This window comes from Halichoerus grypus, chromosome 9, assembly GCF_964656455.1.
Source record: "Halichoerus grypus chromosome 9, mHalGry1.hap1.1, whole genome shotgun sequence".
Classification (NCBI taxonomy): domain Eukaryota; kingdom Metazoa; phylum Chordata; class Mammalia; order Carnivora; family Phocidae; genus Halichoerus; species Halichoerus grypus.
Window position 1 is genome coordinate 109,841,914 of NC_135720.1, and position 20,996 is coordinate 109,862,909.

The 20,996-nt window shown below is 39.2% G+C and overlaps 1 protein-coding gene and 1 long non-coding RNA gene across 2 annotated transcripts in view; one reads left to right on the forward strand and one right to left on the reverse strand.

The window, feature by feature from the left end:
• Positions 1 to 20,996, reverse strand: part of DNAH8 (dynein axonemal heavy chain 8) — a 431,463-nt gene that overhangs the window by 191,343 nt on the left and 219,124 nt on the right. Inside the window, exons 37-45 of the mRNA XM_078055380.1 lie at positions 19,330 to 19,483; positions 17,771 to 17,934; positions 15,687 to 15,789; positions 14,587 to 14,691; positions 14,042 to 14,203; positions 10,938 to 11,162; positions 7,650 to 7,822; positions 5,897 to 6,075; positions 1,548 to 1,735 (exon numbers count right to left, since the gene is read on the reverse strand). Of these exons, the coding sequence (XP_077911506.1) occupies positions 1,548 to 1,735; positions 5,897 to 6,075; positions 7,650 to 7,822; positions 10,938 to 11,162; positions 14,042 to 14,203; positions 14,587 to 14,691; positions 15,687 to 15,789; positions 17,771 to 17,934; positions 19,330 to 19,483 (1,453 nt within the window). The remainder of the gene's footprint in view (positions 1 to 1,547; positions 1,736 to 5,896; positions 6,076 to 7,649; positions 7,823 to 10,937; positions 11,163 to 14,041; positions 14,204 to 14,586; positions 14,692 to 15,686; positions 15,790 to 17,770; positions 17,935 to 19,329; positions 19,484 to 20,996) is intronic.
• The window catches only part of LOC144379086 (uncharacterized), a 231,690-nt gene that overhangs the window by 44,107 nt on the left and 166,587 nt on the right, over positions 1 to 20,996 (forward strand). The gene's annotated exons all lie outside the window — the stretch shown is intronic.

Genomic DNA, 20,996 nt, shown 5'->3' on the forward strand with positions numbered 1-20,996 from the left:
ATTTCCATTTTCATTATACCTAACAAAGTGATACACACACACACACACACACACACACACACACACACAGCACTTTTTGTAGCAAAAATTAAGCATCCATGTATCTGTTGGTTAAGGTAATAGAAAAGAAAAGAAAGATGCATAAATATCAGGATCATTATGGTCTAAAATAGGTTATTGAAAGAGGAAGAAAATTCAGGATTTTATACTGATCGTTACTTAAGTAATTCTTTGTTTTATCTCTTCCATTATTCTCTGCAGTCAGAATGATAGACTTCTCTGGCTGACCATTAAAAAAAAACCTACAGAGGTGAGGGGTAATAAAGACGGGAATGATGAGAAAAATAGTAAAAAGGACAAAAGTAGAAGTGGAAAGGAAGCTAAGGACTCACAAGTAGCAATAGGTTGAGGTTAGGCAAGACCCAAAAGCTCCAAGGAAGAGGTGAGGGGTTCAAAGACTAGTAAGGCAAAGAGGGGTCAGTTATTTTTGGAAACTTTCAGTCCCTGAGCATTTCTTGGGCACTGTCCACAGGCCAGATACCTTGCTCAGTGCTGGGAATACAGAGGTGGCTGGTTGCCCTTCATTGCTCCTTCTTTTCTCTTTTCTCAGTCACAGGACCCCAGTTGCAAACTGGGTGTATCACCACCCAGATTAAAAACTACATTTCCCAGCCTGCCTTGCAGCTGGTATGATTAAATTTGACACCATGAGATGCAAAGGGGCACACAGTGTCTTTGATGCTTGTTTGAAGAGAGTTGATTCAATCAATTGGCTGCAGCAAAACAGATGCTTCTATAGCATGTTGGGTCATAAGGTAAATTGAAGATGGAAATCATGATGGTGTAGAAACACAGGAGGATCGTAAGAGAAGAAATCTGTATGTGTTAAGACACTATTTTTCATGTCTCAGTTATTTACAGCCTAATGCAATATCTAATTGATATTTCCAAAATTATTCTTAATCCAAGGAGACTGTTATTCTTCTTTTAAATTGTTCTACACCACAGTATCACACAATAAATTCATGATCACTTCTGGATTGTTATTATTTACCCCCAACTGTTTTGCTTAGGTTTGCTTACAAATTAAGCTTATCAGGAAACTTCCTGATTTTGCTTTCTATAATTTATCTTTGTCCACTGAGACACATAAAATTCAGATTACATTGTGTTATCTTGCATCATAGAGATTTAACTATATAGAGAATATATAAAAACATGTGATATGAGAGATAAATCTTTGAGGTTTTAAGTCATTGAGATTTGGGGATTGTTACTGTAGCTAGCCTATTGGATACAATATGGAAAACATTTAGCCCCCCACCTTACACATAACAAGTGCTCACTAAACAGTCCCTAGTATTATCATTAACCTATTACTATTTTATCTTCTCTCTAGGCTATTTTTACTACTCAAAAAAATCATATGATAAGAGAGAATCACTCATGACCTCTGAATAGTCTGTCTTTTACTAATATATGCTTTGTTTTATTTAAGTCTATAGCAATTAAACCAATCACATTGCATCTAAAGACCAAGTTCTCACCATTGTTAGGAAGATCCCAAATTCTGGATTCAAATCAACACAGTCACCATCAGAAAAAATGAACTGTTTTTTTCTCTCTTTTCTTGCTGTCAAAACAATATAAATCTGTTGGGCTGCCACTGATAATACAGGCAATTCAATTCTGTTAAACTCATCAAAACAGCCCCAAGAACCGGACTGTGCAAGACCTGGCAGGAAAAACAGTTAATTTGAAAAGTTTTACTTTGTAATATACCTGCTACCAAGAAGAAGAATCATTTCTCTAAAGTGCTCTCAAACAATTATATATTGAAATACAGCTTATATAAAGTGTCAAATCTGGCTGTTTGTAAAGACGTATCTAATTCCAGTGACATCAAGAGGTTTAAGTATTTGTACATCATCCTGGAAATAATGAAAATAGTGCACTGCCAAAATCAAAGTATAGACACGTCATTACACCCAGTGATGCCAGACGATGATAAATTTTGATTCAGTTTGGAAGCACTGCTTCCAGTGGGAATGGGGGCTGAAAGAGCCATAATGGTTGGGGAAACTGACATAATGAAACTGACAGAAATACGCGGGTCAGATCACCCTGTTTCTTTCCTGTTGCAATGAAAGACATATGGGGATGCTAGGTGAGACAGAAAATGGTCAAACGCATCTTTATTCCTTACAAACTCGATAGGAAGAGAAACTCCAGTAATTATGAAGAACATTGCTCCTGTCTTATTTCTAAGTATGAAAACCTTCATTATCTTCAGCTACATGAAATGTTCTTCTTCCTTTTATGATTGCCACCCCCCCAACCCCCCGTTTTTCTTTCCTTTCCTTTGGGAATTTCCATTATACAGATTTTGGAACTTTTGTATCTATCCCTGTGACCCTCAGGCTTTTCTGTCAAACTTCCCATTTCTCTCGACAATGTATTTAGTCTCTTGGCTTGATCATTTAACTCAAAAGAGGTTTTTAATCCAGTATTTATTTATTATTCCAATTGTTATTTTTTTCATGGCAGCCAGTTTTTTTTCGATCGGTTGTATGTTATGAATTCTTGAATCCTTCTGAAGCTACTGATTTTATTTACTGTTTTCTCCTGTTTCCTCTATTAATCCGTTTAGTGATCAGTAGGTCTCTTAGCTGTTTGGGGTGCCTTCTGAATTTCTTCAAATATTTTTTTGAGACTTTGTTATCTCTGTATATGTGCATATTGCCTCATCCCATTTACCAATTCCTGTTTGCAGGATGCATGCCTGCCCCTGGCGATTTGGGGGAAGGAACGAGAGAAGCAGGAGAGCTTCCCCTCAGGGTCTGGAGCTTTACCTTCTGACCTGGTGCACTGCTTGCCTCCGGACACAAGCCTCCACCAGAGGTTTATCTTTGACAGGACTTCCACTTCTGAGAGCTGAGTTACAACTTTTGTACAGAGGAAAAATACTGGACACAACCACTTCCTTTCCTTTTTCTCTGCCGTCTGTAATCATTTTGTCAGTCTGGGATTTACCTTGTGCTCTAGTCTGCTGCTCTCACCCATCCCCAATCTTCAGGCTAGGAGTCATCTACAGAAGAATCCTTCTCTCTGATTAAGGAAGTGATTTTCAGGGTTCAAAAATGGTTTAAGAGGCAATTATAAAGAATAATTTAATGAATACCCGTGCACCTACCTATCAAACCTTAACAATTTGCTTCAGATTTCATTCTAAAGAATAAAATATTAGAACTATAGTTCAAATCTGCATATGTTCTCTGGGATCCACACTCCCTCCTTCTCCAGAGGTAACCTGTATCCTGAATTCGATGCCAGGGGTTCTAGGCATGCTTTAAACATGTATTCATGAACACTGTATATTGCATGTATTCATGAACACTGTATATTTTGCTTATACAAGATTTGTATGTGTGTATCTATCTATAAAACACTGTATATATACTCCTGAAATTTGATTTATTTGCTCAACATTCTTTTTCTGAGATTTATCTAAGCTGATACACATAGATCTAATTCACTATCTTAAAAGACTATACTGTACAGTATTCCATTGCATAAATATACCAGTTTAAAAATTCATTCTACTTTCAATGGATATTTGGGTTGCTCCTAATAATTTGCTATAACAATGTATCGGCTCATGTCTTCTTACAACTTGTGTGAGGAGTAGAAATGTTGGGTCAAAAGAGAGTATCTTCAGAACATTGACCACCTGTTGCCAGGCTGTTCTCAGAAGCAGCTCTAACAATTTACACACAGGTAAGAAGTATTAACAGCTGTAATTTCTACACGTCCTTATCAACAGTGGTTTTGCCAGACTTTTCCATTTTTGCCAATCTGGCGGGAGTGAGACTTGTATCTCACTATTGTTTTATTTTGGGTTTCTTAATGATTGGAAGAAAATCTTTTTTAATGCTGGATATTAATCTTTTGTCAGCTATACATGTTAAAATATCTTCTCCCAGTCTACAGCTTATATTTTGTTCTCTTTCTTAAATGGAGAAATATCACACAAGGACTGTGTATTCATATGTATATAAATGTAGATATATATGTATGACTGTATATTCATATATATGTATTTCAGATATTATGTACATATATTAAAGGTGAGAGCTGGATGTGAATTCTCACGATATCTATTACAGGGATATTCTCATATCATATTTAAAGGAAGGGCTGCACTCATGATTTTAATACAAGGAAGCTCCAATGAACTTCTCCCCTACCATACCCCCTTTCTTCCCTCCCAGAGGGAGGGACTGCTAGTCTGAACTTTGTGACAATCATCCTCTTGCTTTGCTTTGCTTTCTTACTATTTCTGTATACATATCTAAATGATACATATTTTTAGTTTTACCTATTTTTTAATTTAAATAAATTTAATCATACTACATGTATTTTTGTGAGACTAGTTTCCTTCACTCTATACCTGTGAGGCTGCTCTATGTCAATGCATCATCTTGTAGTTACTCATTTTTATTGCTCCATAGCGCTGTTATACACAATTTCATATATATATATATATATACATTATATTTTTCCTTCCTATATATAATATATAAATTATATTTTCCCAATTGATGTATTTAGGCAACCAGTCCACTGTAGAGGACACTAGAGTTGTGTCCAGTTGTTTGTTGTTTTAAGCAATGCTGCAGTGAACATCTACACACAGACCCCAGTGCATGAGTGTCATTTCTCTGACTATAGACCAGGAGGTGGGATAGATGAGAATACACATGGTGCGGTTTTTTCCAAGCAACTTTTTTACTCCTACCAGTAGCTGATGATTGTTTCTGTTACGCTATACCTTGCCAATGGTCAAAAATGTCACACTTAAATTTTTTCAATGTGGTGTGTACAAGATGGAATCTCTTTATAATATGTAATTCTTCAATTGCTGGTGACTTGGTTTTCTTCATTCGTGAAATGCCTATTCAAGACTTTTTCTCTGTGTTCTATTGGGTTATCTTTCTCTCATTTCTCTCATTCATTCGTGGGCATTACTCATGTATTTGTGATCCTAATCCTTTGTAGGTAACATAGGTTGCTAATGCCTTTCCAAATTTCTGGCATGGCTTTTCTCTCTTTGGTATCCACCGATGAACAGAAGTTTTTAATTGAAGGTAAGCCATGTAACAATCTTTCCTTTATGGCTTGTGATTTTTGTATTAAAAATCCCTTTCTCTGAGAACAAAGATATTTGCATTTATTACCTTCTAAAAACTGTATGGTTTTGCCCACCACATTTAGGTGTTTAATCCCCAGAACTGATTTTTATATATGGTGTAGGCATCCAATTTTTATGTGCGTAGGGATCCAATTTCCGTTGTTAAATATTAATCATCTCTTGTCCCAGAATGATTTATAGTAAAGTCTATCTCTTCATCACTGATTTACAATACCATCTTTGCCATATGTCAAATGTCTTTGGCCCATTTTTGCATTCTCTACTGTATTCCACTGGTCCATTTATCAATCCCCGCACCAATACCACCGTCTCTAAATTCTGTTCTAAATAATATCTTTCATTTCAATGGGATTTAATGCAGGAAGAGAAGCCACATGTGTCATGGGTTTGCTATCTTGATCTTATCCCCTCCACCACTGTTTCAGGCAATAATAAATTGATTTCATTTTCACAATCCAATACACATTCAACTCATGGACTAGAATGCCAGCAATATCACTGAACCATACGAAATTGATGACATCTAGCCATTTTGACCCAGAAAAATGGCAATATCATATGCACCAACCTGTACACATTTTAGTGATGTGGAATAATACCCCTTTAGGTTAATATCAGAAAATAATGTTAAAGAGCAATAAAAATACATTCGCCAACAACGATTTCACAGTGTTTGACACTTGCCTTTAAAAATCCGTCCTAGCCCTCGGAAATCCATTTGATCTGAGCAGTTAAACACGACCACGTATTTCCCCAAACATCTTCCCATGTCTTTCGTAGTTTCTGTTTTGCCAGTGCCCGCGGGTCCTGCTGGAGCACCTCCCATGTTCATTCCCAAAGCCTGCGCTAAAGTGATATAGCATCTGCAAATGGGAATCAGAGAAAGCACCAGGAGTGTGGGAGAACACATTACTGCCCCAAAGCACAAGCCAGAGTCGGATGTGACTGGAATGGGCCTGTTTGAGAATTTGAGCCGCCCATGTAAAAGAGGCTAGAGTACTTGATATTCACTAGAGGTAGTACAGTGATTGCAAACATTTCTTGGGACAAGCTTTCTAAACTCCTCAACCCTGACTTAAAACCTTCAGGCCTTCCTTGAGCTGTGGTCAGGATAAGTCATAAGTCAGGGAACCATATAAGCCGGGGTATACTGGCAGATGGGGAACAACTGGCCCTCCAGGAAAAATAAATAAATAAATCTGATTTTCATGTTTGCCAGTTGCAGTGGTATAAATACTTCCACTAGGGCTCATGACAAGCTACCGACGTGGTATCACAAAACTGGGAAGAGATGCGTACAGTTGACTCTCAAAAGCTGGTATGAGGGTGCCTGGGTGGCTCAGTTAAGCATCTGCCTTCAGCTCAGGTTATGATCCCAGGGTCCTGGGATCGAGTCCCATGTCAGGCTCCCTGCTCAGTGGGGAGTCTGCTTCTCCCTCTGACCCTACCCCTCTCATGCTCTCTCGCTCTCTCTCATTCTCTCTCTCCCAAATAAATAAATAAAGTATTTAAATTAAAAAAAAAAAAAAAGCTGGTACGAGTCAACTCCAGGACACCATTGCAAATAAATCATTTTACTACGAAATTTTTCACTCATTGAGGTAACTATAAAGAATAATATAATGAATCTTCTTGCATCCATGATCCAGCTTAAGTTATATGTGTTTCAGATCTAAGTAAAACTTAGTGAAGCTTCCTGAGACATGAAGCTTTATATGCAAACCTCAGTGGAAGAGGAAACTCATGGACACGTTTATGCTACAGTGCTGGGCATACGGAAGGAGGTTGGATGAATCAAGAGACTAAAGACATAATACCTGCAGGCAGCCCTATTTAAAGGAACAGCAGAATTAATCATTCTATGACCCAATTTAAGTCAAGTCTACAAATACTTATTGAGCGTCTTCTATGTACAGCATATTGAACTAGGTGTTGTGGGATATGTAGAGATGAAAAAGGCCCAGTTCTCTCTGATGTCACATACTGGAAAGAACTGTGAGGAGATTGGCCATTGCCTGTTTATTCATACTGGACCAAGAAACTTGACTTTAGGTATCCATTTCTACATTTGGAAAACCAGGAGACTAAATTCGATCATCTCCAAGGTCCCTTCCTTCTTTGCAATTCTAACGACTTCCCTTTATGGTGCCGGAGATATTTTTCCATCTTGCAATCTAAAATTCATTACTATATTACTCACAGTCAATGTTCAAGCTTGCTTTCATTCTTTTATCTTTTTCTGCTTCACAAAAATGTAATGCACGTGTACGTTTAAGTAATAACCTTGGTTATTTCATTGTTAGACTGACTTTGATGAGCTAGCATAGACCTAACACAACAACAATATGCTTCTGTTAATATTTCAAATGCAATTTGAAAGCAATGTTAAGCACATCGTTTAATTACAAAGTGGAATAACAAAAACTGAGTGTCCTACCTATCTGTTAATGGAGTGATGACAAGACGGTCAGTGCATCCCAGAAATTCATTCTGGTAAATAAAATCCACATCTGTAATAGACACCACAGTTTGATCCAAATCTTCCTTAAAATAAAATCTACTCTGTTTTAGCCATTCAAAGTCAGTAACTGATTTGATATGCATTTTTACCTTAAAAACATGAAATACAAAGAGATTACATACTGAATTGCAATAGCATAAAACACAAGCATATGGGCAGTTTTTATTCACTCCTTTGTGAACTGATTCTCATTTATTTAACATATATTTCTTGGGTCCCTCCTTGGGCCTGACACTGTGCTGTGTAAACACAGACAGGCATTGTTCCTGCCTTCTAGAGCTGACAAAAGAAGATAAAAGACAAACAGATAAGCAAGTAATTGCAAAAACAGTATGAAAAGAAATTCAGGGTTCATGGAAATATGTAGCAAGAGGATCCTAATGTAGTCTAGGGGGCCTGAAAGGGATACTTGGAGAAAGAAATATTCAAACTAAAACCTGAAAAAAATAGTAGGAATTAGCCAGGGAAACAAAACCGAAAGAAAAAAACAAGTAAGTTTTTAAAAAGGGTAAAATGTCCTAGGCAAAGACCCAGAAGATCTGGCTGCATGTTCAAGAAACTGAAAGAAGTTCAGTATAGCTAAGGCATCTGGGACTTGAGAGAAAGAGAGTTGAGGCTTCACAGGACATGGAAACAGAGTTGAGCAGTGTTCTCAGAGCAAAAAGAAGCCCCCGAAGGGATTAGCAGGGAGTGCACGGTCAGTTATGCACACGTGCCTTCCTACACCAGCACTGTGGCCAAACCCACCAACCTGCCGGGTCATCAGCGTACTCCTATGGGCAAGAAGCCCGGGCTCCCACAGCTGTGCGTGCAAGAGAGAGAAACCAGGGAAGCACATTTAGGAACAACATCCCACCACAACCACATTCTCAGGCGCTTCATGATTCTCCATGGGCAAACTTGGAGAAAACTCGGTCCTGCCCACTCAGGGGAATCATCACAGGAAAGTGGTAAATGACCCCTATCGCTGCTCTTAAACTCGGTCCCACTTCCAGGTCGTCCAGCTGGCCTCTGACAACCCTGCCATGTTCTGGTCTCCATCTAATCAAGTCTCCATGCTGTGTACAGTCTTGCTTTTTGTCATCATCATTTGTTTATGACCTTGTTTCCCCCTGAAGTTAGGAATTCTGGCTTCTGGGCTAAAGCACAGTTTGTACTCATCACCTTAAAGAGCAACTTTCAGGTAACATGATCCAGTGTCTCCCCCAGGGACTCTCTCTCCCACACAGGACCTGCACCATGGAAATGCTGTCAACTGACTCCTCTCAACAATCCTTTAAGATGGTGAGGAGGAGATGGAAGATGAAGAAAAAAGAATAGCTAATACTGATTGAGTTCTTACCGTGTATCAGGCTGTTCTAAGCATCATACATGGAAAAATAAAATGCAAATATGCCAGCCGTGAGATCTCATTTTAGTTGGGATGCAGAGAGACCATGAGTTCAATAGTAATTAAGACAAAAAGAATACAGTTATGTGGTTTTAATTGTGTATCAGTTTTTCTTTTTAAAAATCCATTCTGTATATAAAGTAAAGCTTTGCTCAGCGCTTAAATCTAAAAGAAATTTCTTCCATGGGATTTCAGCTTCAAGAGCCAGCAAGAGAGGGGTGCCTGGGTGGCTCCGTTTGTTGGGCATCTTCCTTGGGCTCAGGTCATGATCCCAGAGTCCCAGGATTGAGCTCTGCTTCCAGTTCCTTGCTCAGCAGGGAGCCTGCTTCTCCCTCTGCCCGCCACTCCCCCTGCTTGTACTCTCTCTCTCTCTCTCTGTCAAATAAATCAATAAAATCTTTAAAAAAAAAAAAGTAAAAAAAAGAGTCAGCAAGAAATGTTAGCCGCATGCTCTTCACAGATACAGTAATCGATTCCACAGGAGTTCCTTGAGGTGGACTTCAAAGAAAGCCAAAGTATGATAGTAACTGCAATTTAGTGAAAGCAACTCTGTAGATGGCTAAGGAACTATGGTCTAAGTATGCAGCTCTCTGATGACTGGCTTGATCAGAAGATCCAAAGATAAATCCTAGAGCAGTGTTTCCTCAACTTGAACATGCATATACGAATCACCTGGGAATCTTGAAATGCAGATTCTGATTCAGTGGGGGGTGGGGTGGGGGGAGGGGGCTGGAGATTCTGCTTTTCTAACCAGCTCCCAGGAGATGCTAATGCAACTGGTTGGCATATAATAATACTTTGAGAAGTGAGGGTCTAGATTCCAGGGGAATAAATGGACTGCATGTCCTTCAACCTTCCATAAATATGACTTATCTGATAGAATTCTTTTTTTTTTAAGATTTTATTTATTTATTTGAGAGAGAGAGAACAATCAGGGGGAGAGGGAGAAGCAGACTCTCTGCTGAGCAGGGAGCCCAATGTGGGGCTCGATCCCAGGACCCCAGGATCATGACCTGAGCGTAAGGCAGATGCTTAACCCACTGAGCCACCCGGGTGCCCTGATCAGAGCTTTTGATACAAGTTTGAAACCAGTAGTCTCTGATCATATTCTCTAAAAAAGAGCCCCACGTTGTATGAATTACATGTCTCTGGTGAAGAAAAGAGATGCCTTTAAGATGAATCAAATCAAATCAAATCAATTGATGGTTGTTAAAGACAAAGATAGTCAGATGGTGTTATATCAAAACCTCCTGGGCCCCTACCCTATAATGATAACCACTGCTTTAGGAGAACTTTGGCTTGCTCAAGACCTCTGGTTAGAGTCCTGTTCCTGAAGGGAGTTCACATACCACCCCTCCTACTCTCACCCTACAGAACCTTGTCCAGATCAAGCCCATGATGCCCTGTTGGACACTATCGATCAGACACGTTATCAGTGAGACTTCTCTGCAGCTTGATTCTATTTGATCAAGACTTCTTTCTGAATGAAGCAAATAACTCATGACCAGTCCCACTTATACTGTATCATGTCCCTGGGGGTTTGGTGTAATGGAACAAGTAGTTAGTTCACGTCTCCTCAGTTGGTTCCAGACTTTCAGAATGCCATATATGAATATACACATATGGTTGTTTGAACCACCAAATAGGGTATTTGTAGCCATGGTATATATGGAGACAGGTGCAGAAAAGAACCAAGTAGATGGAAGGTTCATATACGTTAGAGAATAGATGTAATACTTAACTGTTCATTATTAGGAGCACTAAATTGTTAATTAGTACACTGAATTAGTTTAAGAAAAAAAAAGATACTTTACCAAGTCATCAAAAATATCTCTCTGATGCACATGGATGGTAATCAGAGTTTCAAACTTCACTCTATCAAACTTGCTTAGGTCATGTGTTGTCTGACTAATTAGAGTATTTAGAATATCCAAAAATTTCTGATTGGTCACGTGCATGATTTTCCTGTCATCTTTTGCATTATTTAAAGCCTCTTCTGAATCATGTGTCCACAACATCTGAATTCCCAGAAGCCCCACCTATGCATCCAGAAGAAAAATAATAAGTAAATTTTCCAACTATTTAAAGCACGTCTATGATAAAATTTGGTGGTCACTCACCCAATGTGAAGGTGAACAAGGTTGACCCACTTTAAACTAAAAAGAGATATGCATTTCTCCACTCCCAAAAGGGGAAAAATAAACATTTAAAGTTCTAACTACTGATATTTAATGACTTCAATGCAGAGAGATAAATAGTAATTTAAACGATGGCTACCATTTATGGAGTTGTATGTGTTTTATGAAGGATGCTTAGGAAATTTTTCTATAAAGGGTCTGCGACCACCAGATAGCTCCATATGATGATTTTTCTTTGTCAAGGAAAGCAAACATAATTACTAGACTCATTGTTGTGTGCTTTTCTGTAGCAAGGTTTCCCAAAGGTCTCTCTGCAACTTCTAGAAACAGTACGCTATCTCCTTTCTTGATCTCCCACTCTCTTTATCATCCGTACCTTTTCCTACATCTGCTTCTCTCTATATATATTTATCTGAAGGAGAGAGAGAGAGTGACAGAAAATGAGAAAGGGGAGAAGCTAGTCCTTTTTCTCCTGATGAGGGCATAAGGAAATTGTGACTGTCACCTTGCCTACAATTTTTACCCCGGGAAAGGAGTAAAATTGTCGGAACATGGCCCACCCTCGCCTTGCTGCACCAGTCGTCCCTTTAGGAGCTTTTGTTCATCAGCAGAGTCGAGCAACAGATCCAAGATCATTTGGACCAAAGGCAACATCACATTTGGCAAAGGGCTGAGAGCAGAGTGAGTGGCATGGGGATACTGCTGGGCACAGCATTTAATGTGGCTAAGGCAGGAATATAACCCTTTCCTTATCCCTGCCTCCTCAAGACTGCAAAATGTTTTCTGCTAGAGCAGTGGCCAATCCTGAGGCTCTGCATAAATGAAGGCACCTGACTGGGGTGAGAGCAGCCTGATGTGGAGGAAACCTCCGATGTCAGGAAGCTCCCAGTAGCAAGCCAATTTTGACTCCAGCAGCAGCAGCTGATGGTGCAAGAGAGGAAAAGCAAAAAACAAACAAACAAACAAACACCCACAAAACAAAAATACCCGGCAGTGTAAGGCTATCTGATTTAGAGACACAGACCCACAATCTCTGAGAAATCACTGCTTAATGGTATATTCTAAAAACTAATCTTTAAAAGCCTGGCTGGCTCAAAGCATGCAACCCTTGATCTCAGGGTTGTGTAGTTCAAGCCCCAGGTTGGGTATAGAGATTACTCAAAAATAAAATGACTATCCTGAGTCACCAAGGAAAGTTTAAATTATGTTTTTTATTCAGTTTAAGAAGTCAGGAGACTTAATGGTGAAAACTGGAGGATGTCTCATTAAAATAAAAACAAAACAAGAATGCTCATTCTCCTCAGTGTTACTCACTGCCTGTAATAAGCATGTTAAAAATGCTAGAAGGGAACACACTAAAATATTAAATCATCATTTCCAGATGGTAGAAGTAAGTAATGTACATATTGAATAAATATGCATGTATAGAGTATATACTGGATGAATATATACCTTAATTACTCTTTAAAGCAATTTCTCCAAATAACTAAAATTTGCCCACTGAAACTGTTTAAAATTTCATCTCCTTACTTGTGTTGTATACACACTACAGAAAATCCTGATGGCTGGTCAACTTTCCTGCTATATCCTGCTCAACTTCACTCCTGCTCTGAACTTGCTTTCAGTTCTCCACATAATGTTAACTGCTTTGTCTAAACTAGACTGATCGTCTCCTTCAGAATATACAGGCGATCAAGCTTTCCTGGGAGAGGGAAAGTATACTGATTTGGTCTAAGGAGCTATTTTTCTCACCTTACCAAATGAAGTATTTTATAAAACTTCATCACAAAGGTAATAAAGCTGATAAGGATATTAAAGTTTGCCAAGGAGATTATACAATACAAAAATATTAAATACAATATCAAAATATTCTCTCCAATAAAGGTTGATTCTATATCGCTACTTGTGTCATTTGAATAAGTAATTTCCTATCATTTCAGCTGTCTCCGCTGTGTGTGCACTAAGTTGGGATTTGGAGGCTGGGCCGGGAGGAACAGTTAGAGAAGTACAGTTTGGGTAAAAACTACCTATATTTTCCTTGGCTATCTCTTGCCTTCTCTCCTACACTATCTCTGACCCAGATCACAAAGCATCATTCTTCATTTATTTTGGCTGAAATTTGAAAATTTGAATGAAACTGTTGGCTCTTCTTTTCCTGCACCCAGTTTTAATAATACTTGGTGCAACGTGAAGCGTTCCTGAGAGCATTAGGACATGAGAGCTATTCAAGAGAACACCTGCTCCAACCCCAGGCTCTTCAAGGTCCTGTCCTGTTAGGAGGTTAGTTGCATGACAAGGCCTCCTTTAACAGATTATGCCAACTTTTAATCCCTTGAAGTGAAAATACACAAAAGGCAAGATGGATTTTGTTTCAGCAAAAGCTATGCTCATTCCTTTTATATATGTCTGTATTCCTGTCTATATCTGTATCTTTATCTATCCATACATAGACATATGGAAAATATACCATCTAATCCATCCATAGATAGATGTCTTTCATACACAGATAGGTGTGTCTTATATATAAGATGAAATTTTCCATTAGTGACCTTAGTCTTAGTATTATCCTTAATGATGGGAGAAGAGTGGCAAATCCTCTTCCGGGGAATGGGATGGGTTGGCCTAGAACGGTGTAGGTAGACATGTAGGTAGATGGCAGCTGAGGGTGGGAAGGCCTCCCCAGAGCTCAGAGCTACGACAGCTGCCACACCATCAGGCCAACTGCTTCCCGAGTATCTTTCCCCCTTATTTCCACCATTTTAAACATTATATAGTCTCACCTGTGCTGGGAAGTGATTGAGGAAAGGTAAGAGTTGAAATCCTGAATCGCTGATTTGGTAGAATGCAGATCTAATTATATTATGTAGGGACGACATCTGCATTTTTAACAAATCCATAAGCCAAATCTCCACAGGACCTTTGGCCATAACAGGACTATCCAACTAAAAAATATATTACAGATACATTACAAATTGATAATAATTTCCTATTTTTACAAATGTCACACTTCACTTGATAAATCATAGTACCTCAGTGCAAAGCAAATAATTTTACACAGTATATTCAAAACACGAGAAAAATCAACTAATATTGTAGGTGGAAGGAACTAGAAACATCATCTGGTCTAAAATTTTCATCTTGCAGATGATAGAACAAGTCTCAGAGGAGTCAAATAAACTCGTTTGTAACCAAGCCAGGGTGAAAGGACTAGACCCCAAGTCCACCCTCCTCCCCCACTCTCTGTTGTTCAAAAGAGAATTGCATTCTCCTCAACCTAAATTTTTGAAGAAATCCAAATAACAAAATTGTAACCATGTTAAATTACAATAATTTTTTCTCCTTCTCTGGATACGACGGCCAGGATACGATCGTAGTCTTTAGCATGAAATGTCACCTCATTTATGTTGTCAGATACTGCAGGGAGATGTGGCTACAGAAAGGACAAGACAGAGCAAAAACATCACACACGAGGCTAAACACAAAAGCCACTGAGGCGCATTTAAAAGCCTTAACATGTATTGACTTTGAAAGAGATTAAGAATTTACCTAATGGTGTCAACGAATAAAGACACAAACAAAGCACTGCTTTGACCCCCGATTGACTTGGAGGCCCACTTTTTAAGATCCAGCCCCACAGCCTGTTTCCTGCAAACGCCCTTGTTCCGCTATCGAGGCTGGACTAAGACTGTCACCTTCCTCCACATGGAGACAACCCCGCGGTTCCTACCCACGTCCCTCCCAGACACAGCTCTGTCCTGCTTCTCTCCTATTTCTCTCTCTGCCTGACACAGCTTTGATTTCCCTCCTCTCTTTTTGCTTCCCTCCAGCTCCCTGGAAACCAGCAAGGAAGACATTAGTAGCGGCTTCCCAGATTGCCAAACCAGACACAGCCCTGGAATGGGTGTTTCAGTGCCTCCCACACCTGGTTCTTTGTCATTTTTCTCCACTTTCTGGAAGTACGGCCCTTGGAAATGGCTAAAAGCCCTTGAGAAGCACTTGGATTTGGACAAATCTAAACCACAATCCCTATTTGATCTAAAAATATTTAGACTAAAATGCTCACAATAATGAATTACATTTAGTGAGCACATACTGTGTTCTAGATACTTTCCAGTACATGATCTCATGTAATCCTTGACAATCCTTTAAGGTGGGAACCATTAACATCCCTATTTTACAGATGAGGAAACTGAGGCACGAGAAAATTAAGAAGCTGGTTAAGGTCACTCAGCTGTTGAGTTGCATGATCAGTGACTCTTGCCTCAGGTTGATGAGCTCAGAATACACAGAAAATAGGATATTTTATCCTCAACATAATTTTTAATACTCTCTTGCCTGTTCTTTTTAGATGCTAACTTGATTTTTATTATTAATTATGTATGCTGTGTAAAAAAGCAATTTAGGCAATAGATTTTAAGATTATACCTGTATGGTGTGGGAGTCACTGGCTTGTCCAAGAATTTCCAGGAGAACTGGATCAGATACAAAAAAGAATCTTGGAAACAGTAATCTCTTCTTCTCCAAATACCTTTAAATAAAGTCATGTTACCAAATGACTTTTTCTGAATTATTAATTTTTTTTATTTATTTATTTGAGAGATAGAGTGAGCGAGAGAGAGAGAGCACACATGAGCAGGGGCAGAGGGAGAGGGAAAAGCAGGCTTCCCCGCTGAGCACGGAGCCCGCCCGATGCGGGGCTTGATCCGAGGACCCTGGGATCATGACCTGAGCTGAAGGCAGACGCTTAACTGACGGAGCCACGCAGGTGCCCCTGAATTATTAATTTTGGGGGTTATTTTAGCCAAGACACAATCCCTAACATCTTTAGTAAGATAAAACCAAACACCTATGGTCATTTCCCATTTGCCTCTGAAATGTTTGGTTAGAACCAGTCTGTGCTCGGTCACGGATGGCATTTGGGAAAGCAAGTGGAAATAAAGGGATTCAGAGTGAGCCTGCTCCATCACCTATGGTCTTCTTTCTCAAAAGCCCTCCTGTTGATGCAGAGAACAAAGGCAAAAGGAAATGTAGATAAAGTTAAATTTCCTAACTTGCAGCCCATTCACAAATACTTGAGGCAGGCAGAATACAACACTCCTCCAGGAACTCCCAACCGTCTTAATGTTAATGCCTTACTAGAGGAAAAAACAACCCTAGCTTGACAATAGCCAGGATCCTATAAGTCTTCTTTCGCGTATGAAAATCCTTTTGGAAACTTCCTTTGTCTTTACCTCCCCCAACACCAAAGTATATAATCAATTGCTCCTCACAATCCAAGTGCAAGTGCAGATCTTTCTGCCCACGGGGGTCTTGTCTCCGTGCTTTAATAAAGCCACCTTTTTGCACCAAAAAGTCTCAAGTATTCTTTCTTGGCTGTTTGCTCATGAACTCCCACTTCAAATCACATCACCATGACCTTTCTAGGGCTATTGTGAACTTCATGGCTTAAACCCAGGATGAACACATAATTATCTCCAAACCAGGATACTGGGGGAGCACTGGGGGGACCAACTAGCCATGAAGTCAAGACAGAGGCATAAACTTGGATAAACTAGGATATACCATAACTCTATTTCAAACAGAAATTGAGAACGAACTGCCTTTTAAGAAAACCATCTGTGGATTCGTCTGGTTAATTGCTGGCTTAGTGCACATCTCTACTCCATGTCTGTAGTGGGTTGAATGGTAGTCCCCCAGAAGACATGTCCTCGTCCTAATCCCTGGAAGCAGTGCATGTGGCCTTATTTGGAAAAAGGGCCATTGTAGATGTATTGAAGTTAAGGATCTTTTTTTTTTTTAAGATTTTATTTATTTATTTGACAGAGAGAGACACAGTGAGAGAGGGAACGAAAGCAGGGGGAGCGGAAGAGGGAGAAGCAGTCTCCCTGTCGAGCAGGGAGCCCGATGCAGGGCTCCATCCCAGGACCCTGAGATCATGACCTGAGCCGAAGGCAGATGCTTAGCGACTGAGCCACCCAGGCGCCCCAAAGTTAAGGATCTTGAGAAGAGAGAATCCTAGATGATCCAGATGAGTCCTAAATCCCATCATAAGAATCCTCATAAGGGACACACAGGAAGAAGAGGAGAAGGACATGAGAAGACAGAGAGATCTAAATTATGTAGCCACAAGCCAAGGAACTCCTAGAGCCACCAGAAGCTTGGAGAGGCAAGGAAAGATTCTCCGTTAGCACCTTCCGAAAGTGCTGACACCTCGATTTCAGATTTCTTGCCTCCCAAAGTCTAAGCAAATAAATAAATGTCTGTTGTTTTAAGCCACCCACTTGGTGGGAATTTGTTACAGTGACCCTATAAAACTACTAAAATGTCTTAACTCCTCAACCCCCAAATCTATGGGGTCTTTTTTGCAGGAAAATTAAATTTATGCTACATTCCTAGAGCCACTTCAGCCATCCCTACCAAACCAGAAATGCCGTCAATATTATTTACTTGTATGGGATAAAACACCATCACATATAAAATGAGAGGAAACTTAAAACTTCAGCTCTTACCCTGTGAGTGACTTCTGACATACTTCCAACTGTTCGTGCAAATGAGGTAAAAGCTGCCCCATGGTTTCATCTCCAACACAGCAACTGATCACATTGGGGTTCTCGTGAGCTCGCTGCATTATCTTCATCCATGACTTGTCAATATTCTGAAACCGCTTTGCTTCCTAAAAACAAACTCCTAGTTAGGAAAAATTAGCATTTGAATAAAGCAAAGTCTTCATTTTGGAATTTCCTAGAGTTCCTCAGACCGGCTTCTACTAGTTCTCAGTCTACATAATTTAAAGTAGCAATTTTTTTTCATCTGAATTAATTCTGGACAACAAAAACCCAAAGTCATAAAACTGCTTATTGAAATACTGCTTTGTCACAATGGGGCTTATCGTTTGTTTTCTTATATTTAATACATTTTTCAAAATGCCACACAATTAATTTGCAGAGCTATCAACTTAAAGCTCAAATCTAGTCTTTCAGCACCCCAGGTGTTTGGTTTGATGAGCAAACTGAAGAAGCGTGAAAATAATTTGATCTCAAGATCCTCTGAATAATTACAGCTCAAAAATACCCCAGGAAAAAAAAAAAAAAAAGTGAAACCCCAAAACAAAGCTTCATTTACGTTTTTGCAAATGAAATTTCTCTATTTACTATGGATGATATTAAGCTTTGCATTCAATTGTAAAAATGCCTCTAGAAATGGCATAATCTTGACTCCTTGAAAACTTTCAAGGGTATTTTTTTAAAACAATGCAACTTTCTGATTGAAAAAGAAAAGAATTATGTTCAAAACGTGTTGTTACAAAGAGAAATGAGCCCTTTTCAAAGCTCTTTTATCCTTGATTTTTAAATTTATATAGATCCTGTATTTATAGAAATTCAGAAAGAGCAGGCTTAATTTCATAAGAGGGACGTTACCTTCATAGAACAAAGCTATTAGTAAGTTTATTTATTTAAAAGGCCCAAATAAAGCTGTTTTAAAGATTTTTGTTAAGGGCTTCTAAAACTGTTTCTTTGCCCCATGGTATATACCTGATCTATTACTGGTCAACTTACTAATAGTTAATTTGTGCTTACACAATACAGATTAATTTAATTCTACTCTCAGAGGAAGATTATAAGGTGACCTCTTAGAAGAGATGAACTACTATAATTTAATAGTACCATATTTGAATGTACCTCACATCTTCAGACAACCTGGAAATTTGAAAATATGTGCGTTTCTTCTTTCTACTAAAATAAATTAAGAAATCAGCACATTTTTAAAACTTCTTTTGCCAAGGGGCTGGATAGTAAATATTTTAGGCTTTGCAGGCCATATGGTCTCTGTTACAACTACTGAACTTTGCTGTTGCAATGCTAAAGTAGCCATAGACAGAACATAAATGAATAGGTATGGCTGTGTTTTAATAAAACTTATTTACAAAAACAGGTGCGTGGGCCAGAGATTGCAAACCCTGGTTTAAATAATCAAGATACAGCCATATGTCTTTGTAAAGATTTCTACAGAGACATACGGACAACACACATCAAACTGTGCTATCAGTAGTGACAGAAACCATATTTACCTGAGGCAGCTGTTTGGCAATATCTCCACCTACAAAGACAGCTTCAAGATAAACCCAAAGGTTCTGGACTACTAGCCACTCTTCAATTATATCTGAGGAAGTAGACAATTTATACACCCAATTCTGGATAGTTTTTTTAAATGGAGCATTATATCTGAAAGTAAAAATGGAAAAATATTATATTTTAAGGATGATGCAGAAAATAATATGGCCTAACAAAGTAAATTAGAGGACAAACATTCCTTTGAAAGTGAATTTTTTTTTTCCTAAAAGGCAGTTCCTAATAAATTTCACACAGCTAATGAGATATTTGCTTTTCTAGGAGTAAAACTCATATCATTATAGCGATTTTACTTGTTTCTGTGTATGAGTCACAGACCAGAAGATGAACCAAGTTTTGTGACACGGAGAGGTCCAGCAAAGGAATTGTGCTGGCTGTTTCTGGGATGAAAGGGAACACATGGGATAAGGTGTTTTTACAAGACTTCTGTGAACCAAATCCAAGTGAGCACTGCCTGCAAGAATAACACATAGAACACTGTTCCTGGTCTGTGAAACTATTACCACAAGGCCAATGTCAAGATTGAGGGTTGATGTCCACCTATAGATGTGCTCTTCTCACCCACAGACTGCTAATTCCACCAGGCACTGTGCCTAGATTCTACGGTGTTAGAGATCCAGAACAGTTGCCCCCAAATAGCATGCTTCCTGTTTTCTCAACATCAGAGCTAGCTGCAGAGTTCGTGAGAATTCGAGGTGTCCAGAAAGCTGGGCACAGCCAAGAAAGACAAAAAAATACAGGGGATGTCATGCAAGAAGTGATGGGAAGCTACTGGGTAAAGACCCAATTACCTACAGTTGGATTAAGAAGCTGACTTCAGTTTGTGGCAATGACAAGTAGGTTCGATGTGGTGTAGTGATATTGCTGGTGAGTGGCACTTACTGACAAGGTTCTTCAGACTTTTCTGGATCCAGGGCAGGGTGACTTGACAGTGCTCACATATATAAGGGGGTTCTTCTGGGTATAGTCTGACACCTGAATGCAACCCATAACTTCTCTAGAAGCCTATGCTATACATGGAGGTATAAAGGGAGTTATGTAAAAAATTGCCGCAAGGAGATAGGTGAGCTATTCAGGCAGTAAGAAGCATTTGACTCACCACCCAATTTACACTGTCCAGCTGACCATCATTCTAGAGCCGAAAGGAAGTCAGTATGTTAAAAGCATCTTCAAAATTAAGACATCCACAATAAGATGGGCACTTCAGGGGGTTGAAGCGCCTAGATATTTGAGGCCAAAAATGGCCCTGCATGGAGGGAAAAAAGAGTCATCTTTGATGGCATATGACTTCCCGACATGAAAAAGGGAGATTTGAAATTAGATCTAGCATAACCAGTTTCTGTCCTTTGGTCATTGCACAACTTTGCATGGTGGAACCTGTCATGATTGTTAGGCATTCCTATGGATCAATTGGGAATCCACTAGCAAAGTGTCACCATCCAGGCAATATCTGGAGTCAAGTCTCACCCATGGAGATATACAATTTACTCCTGAAGTCACATCCAGGCAGCCCTAGAGACCCCACAGGCACTGCCTCGGCATTGAGTTTACTAGTACTATAAATAAATATTATACTAATCAGGCTAAATCCAAGTTAAATATGAAA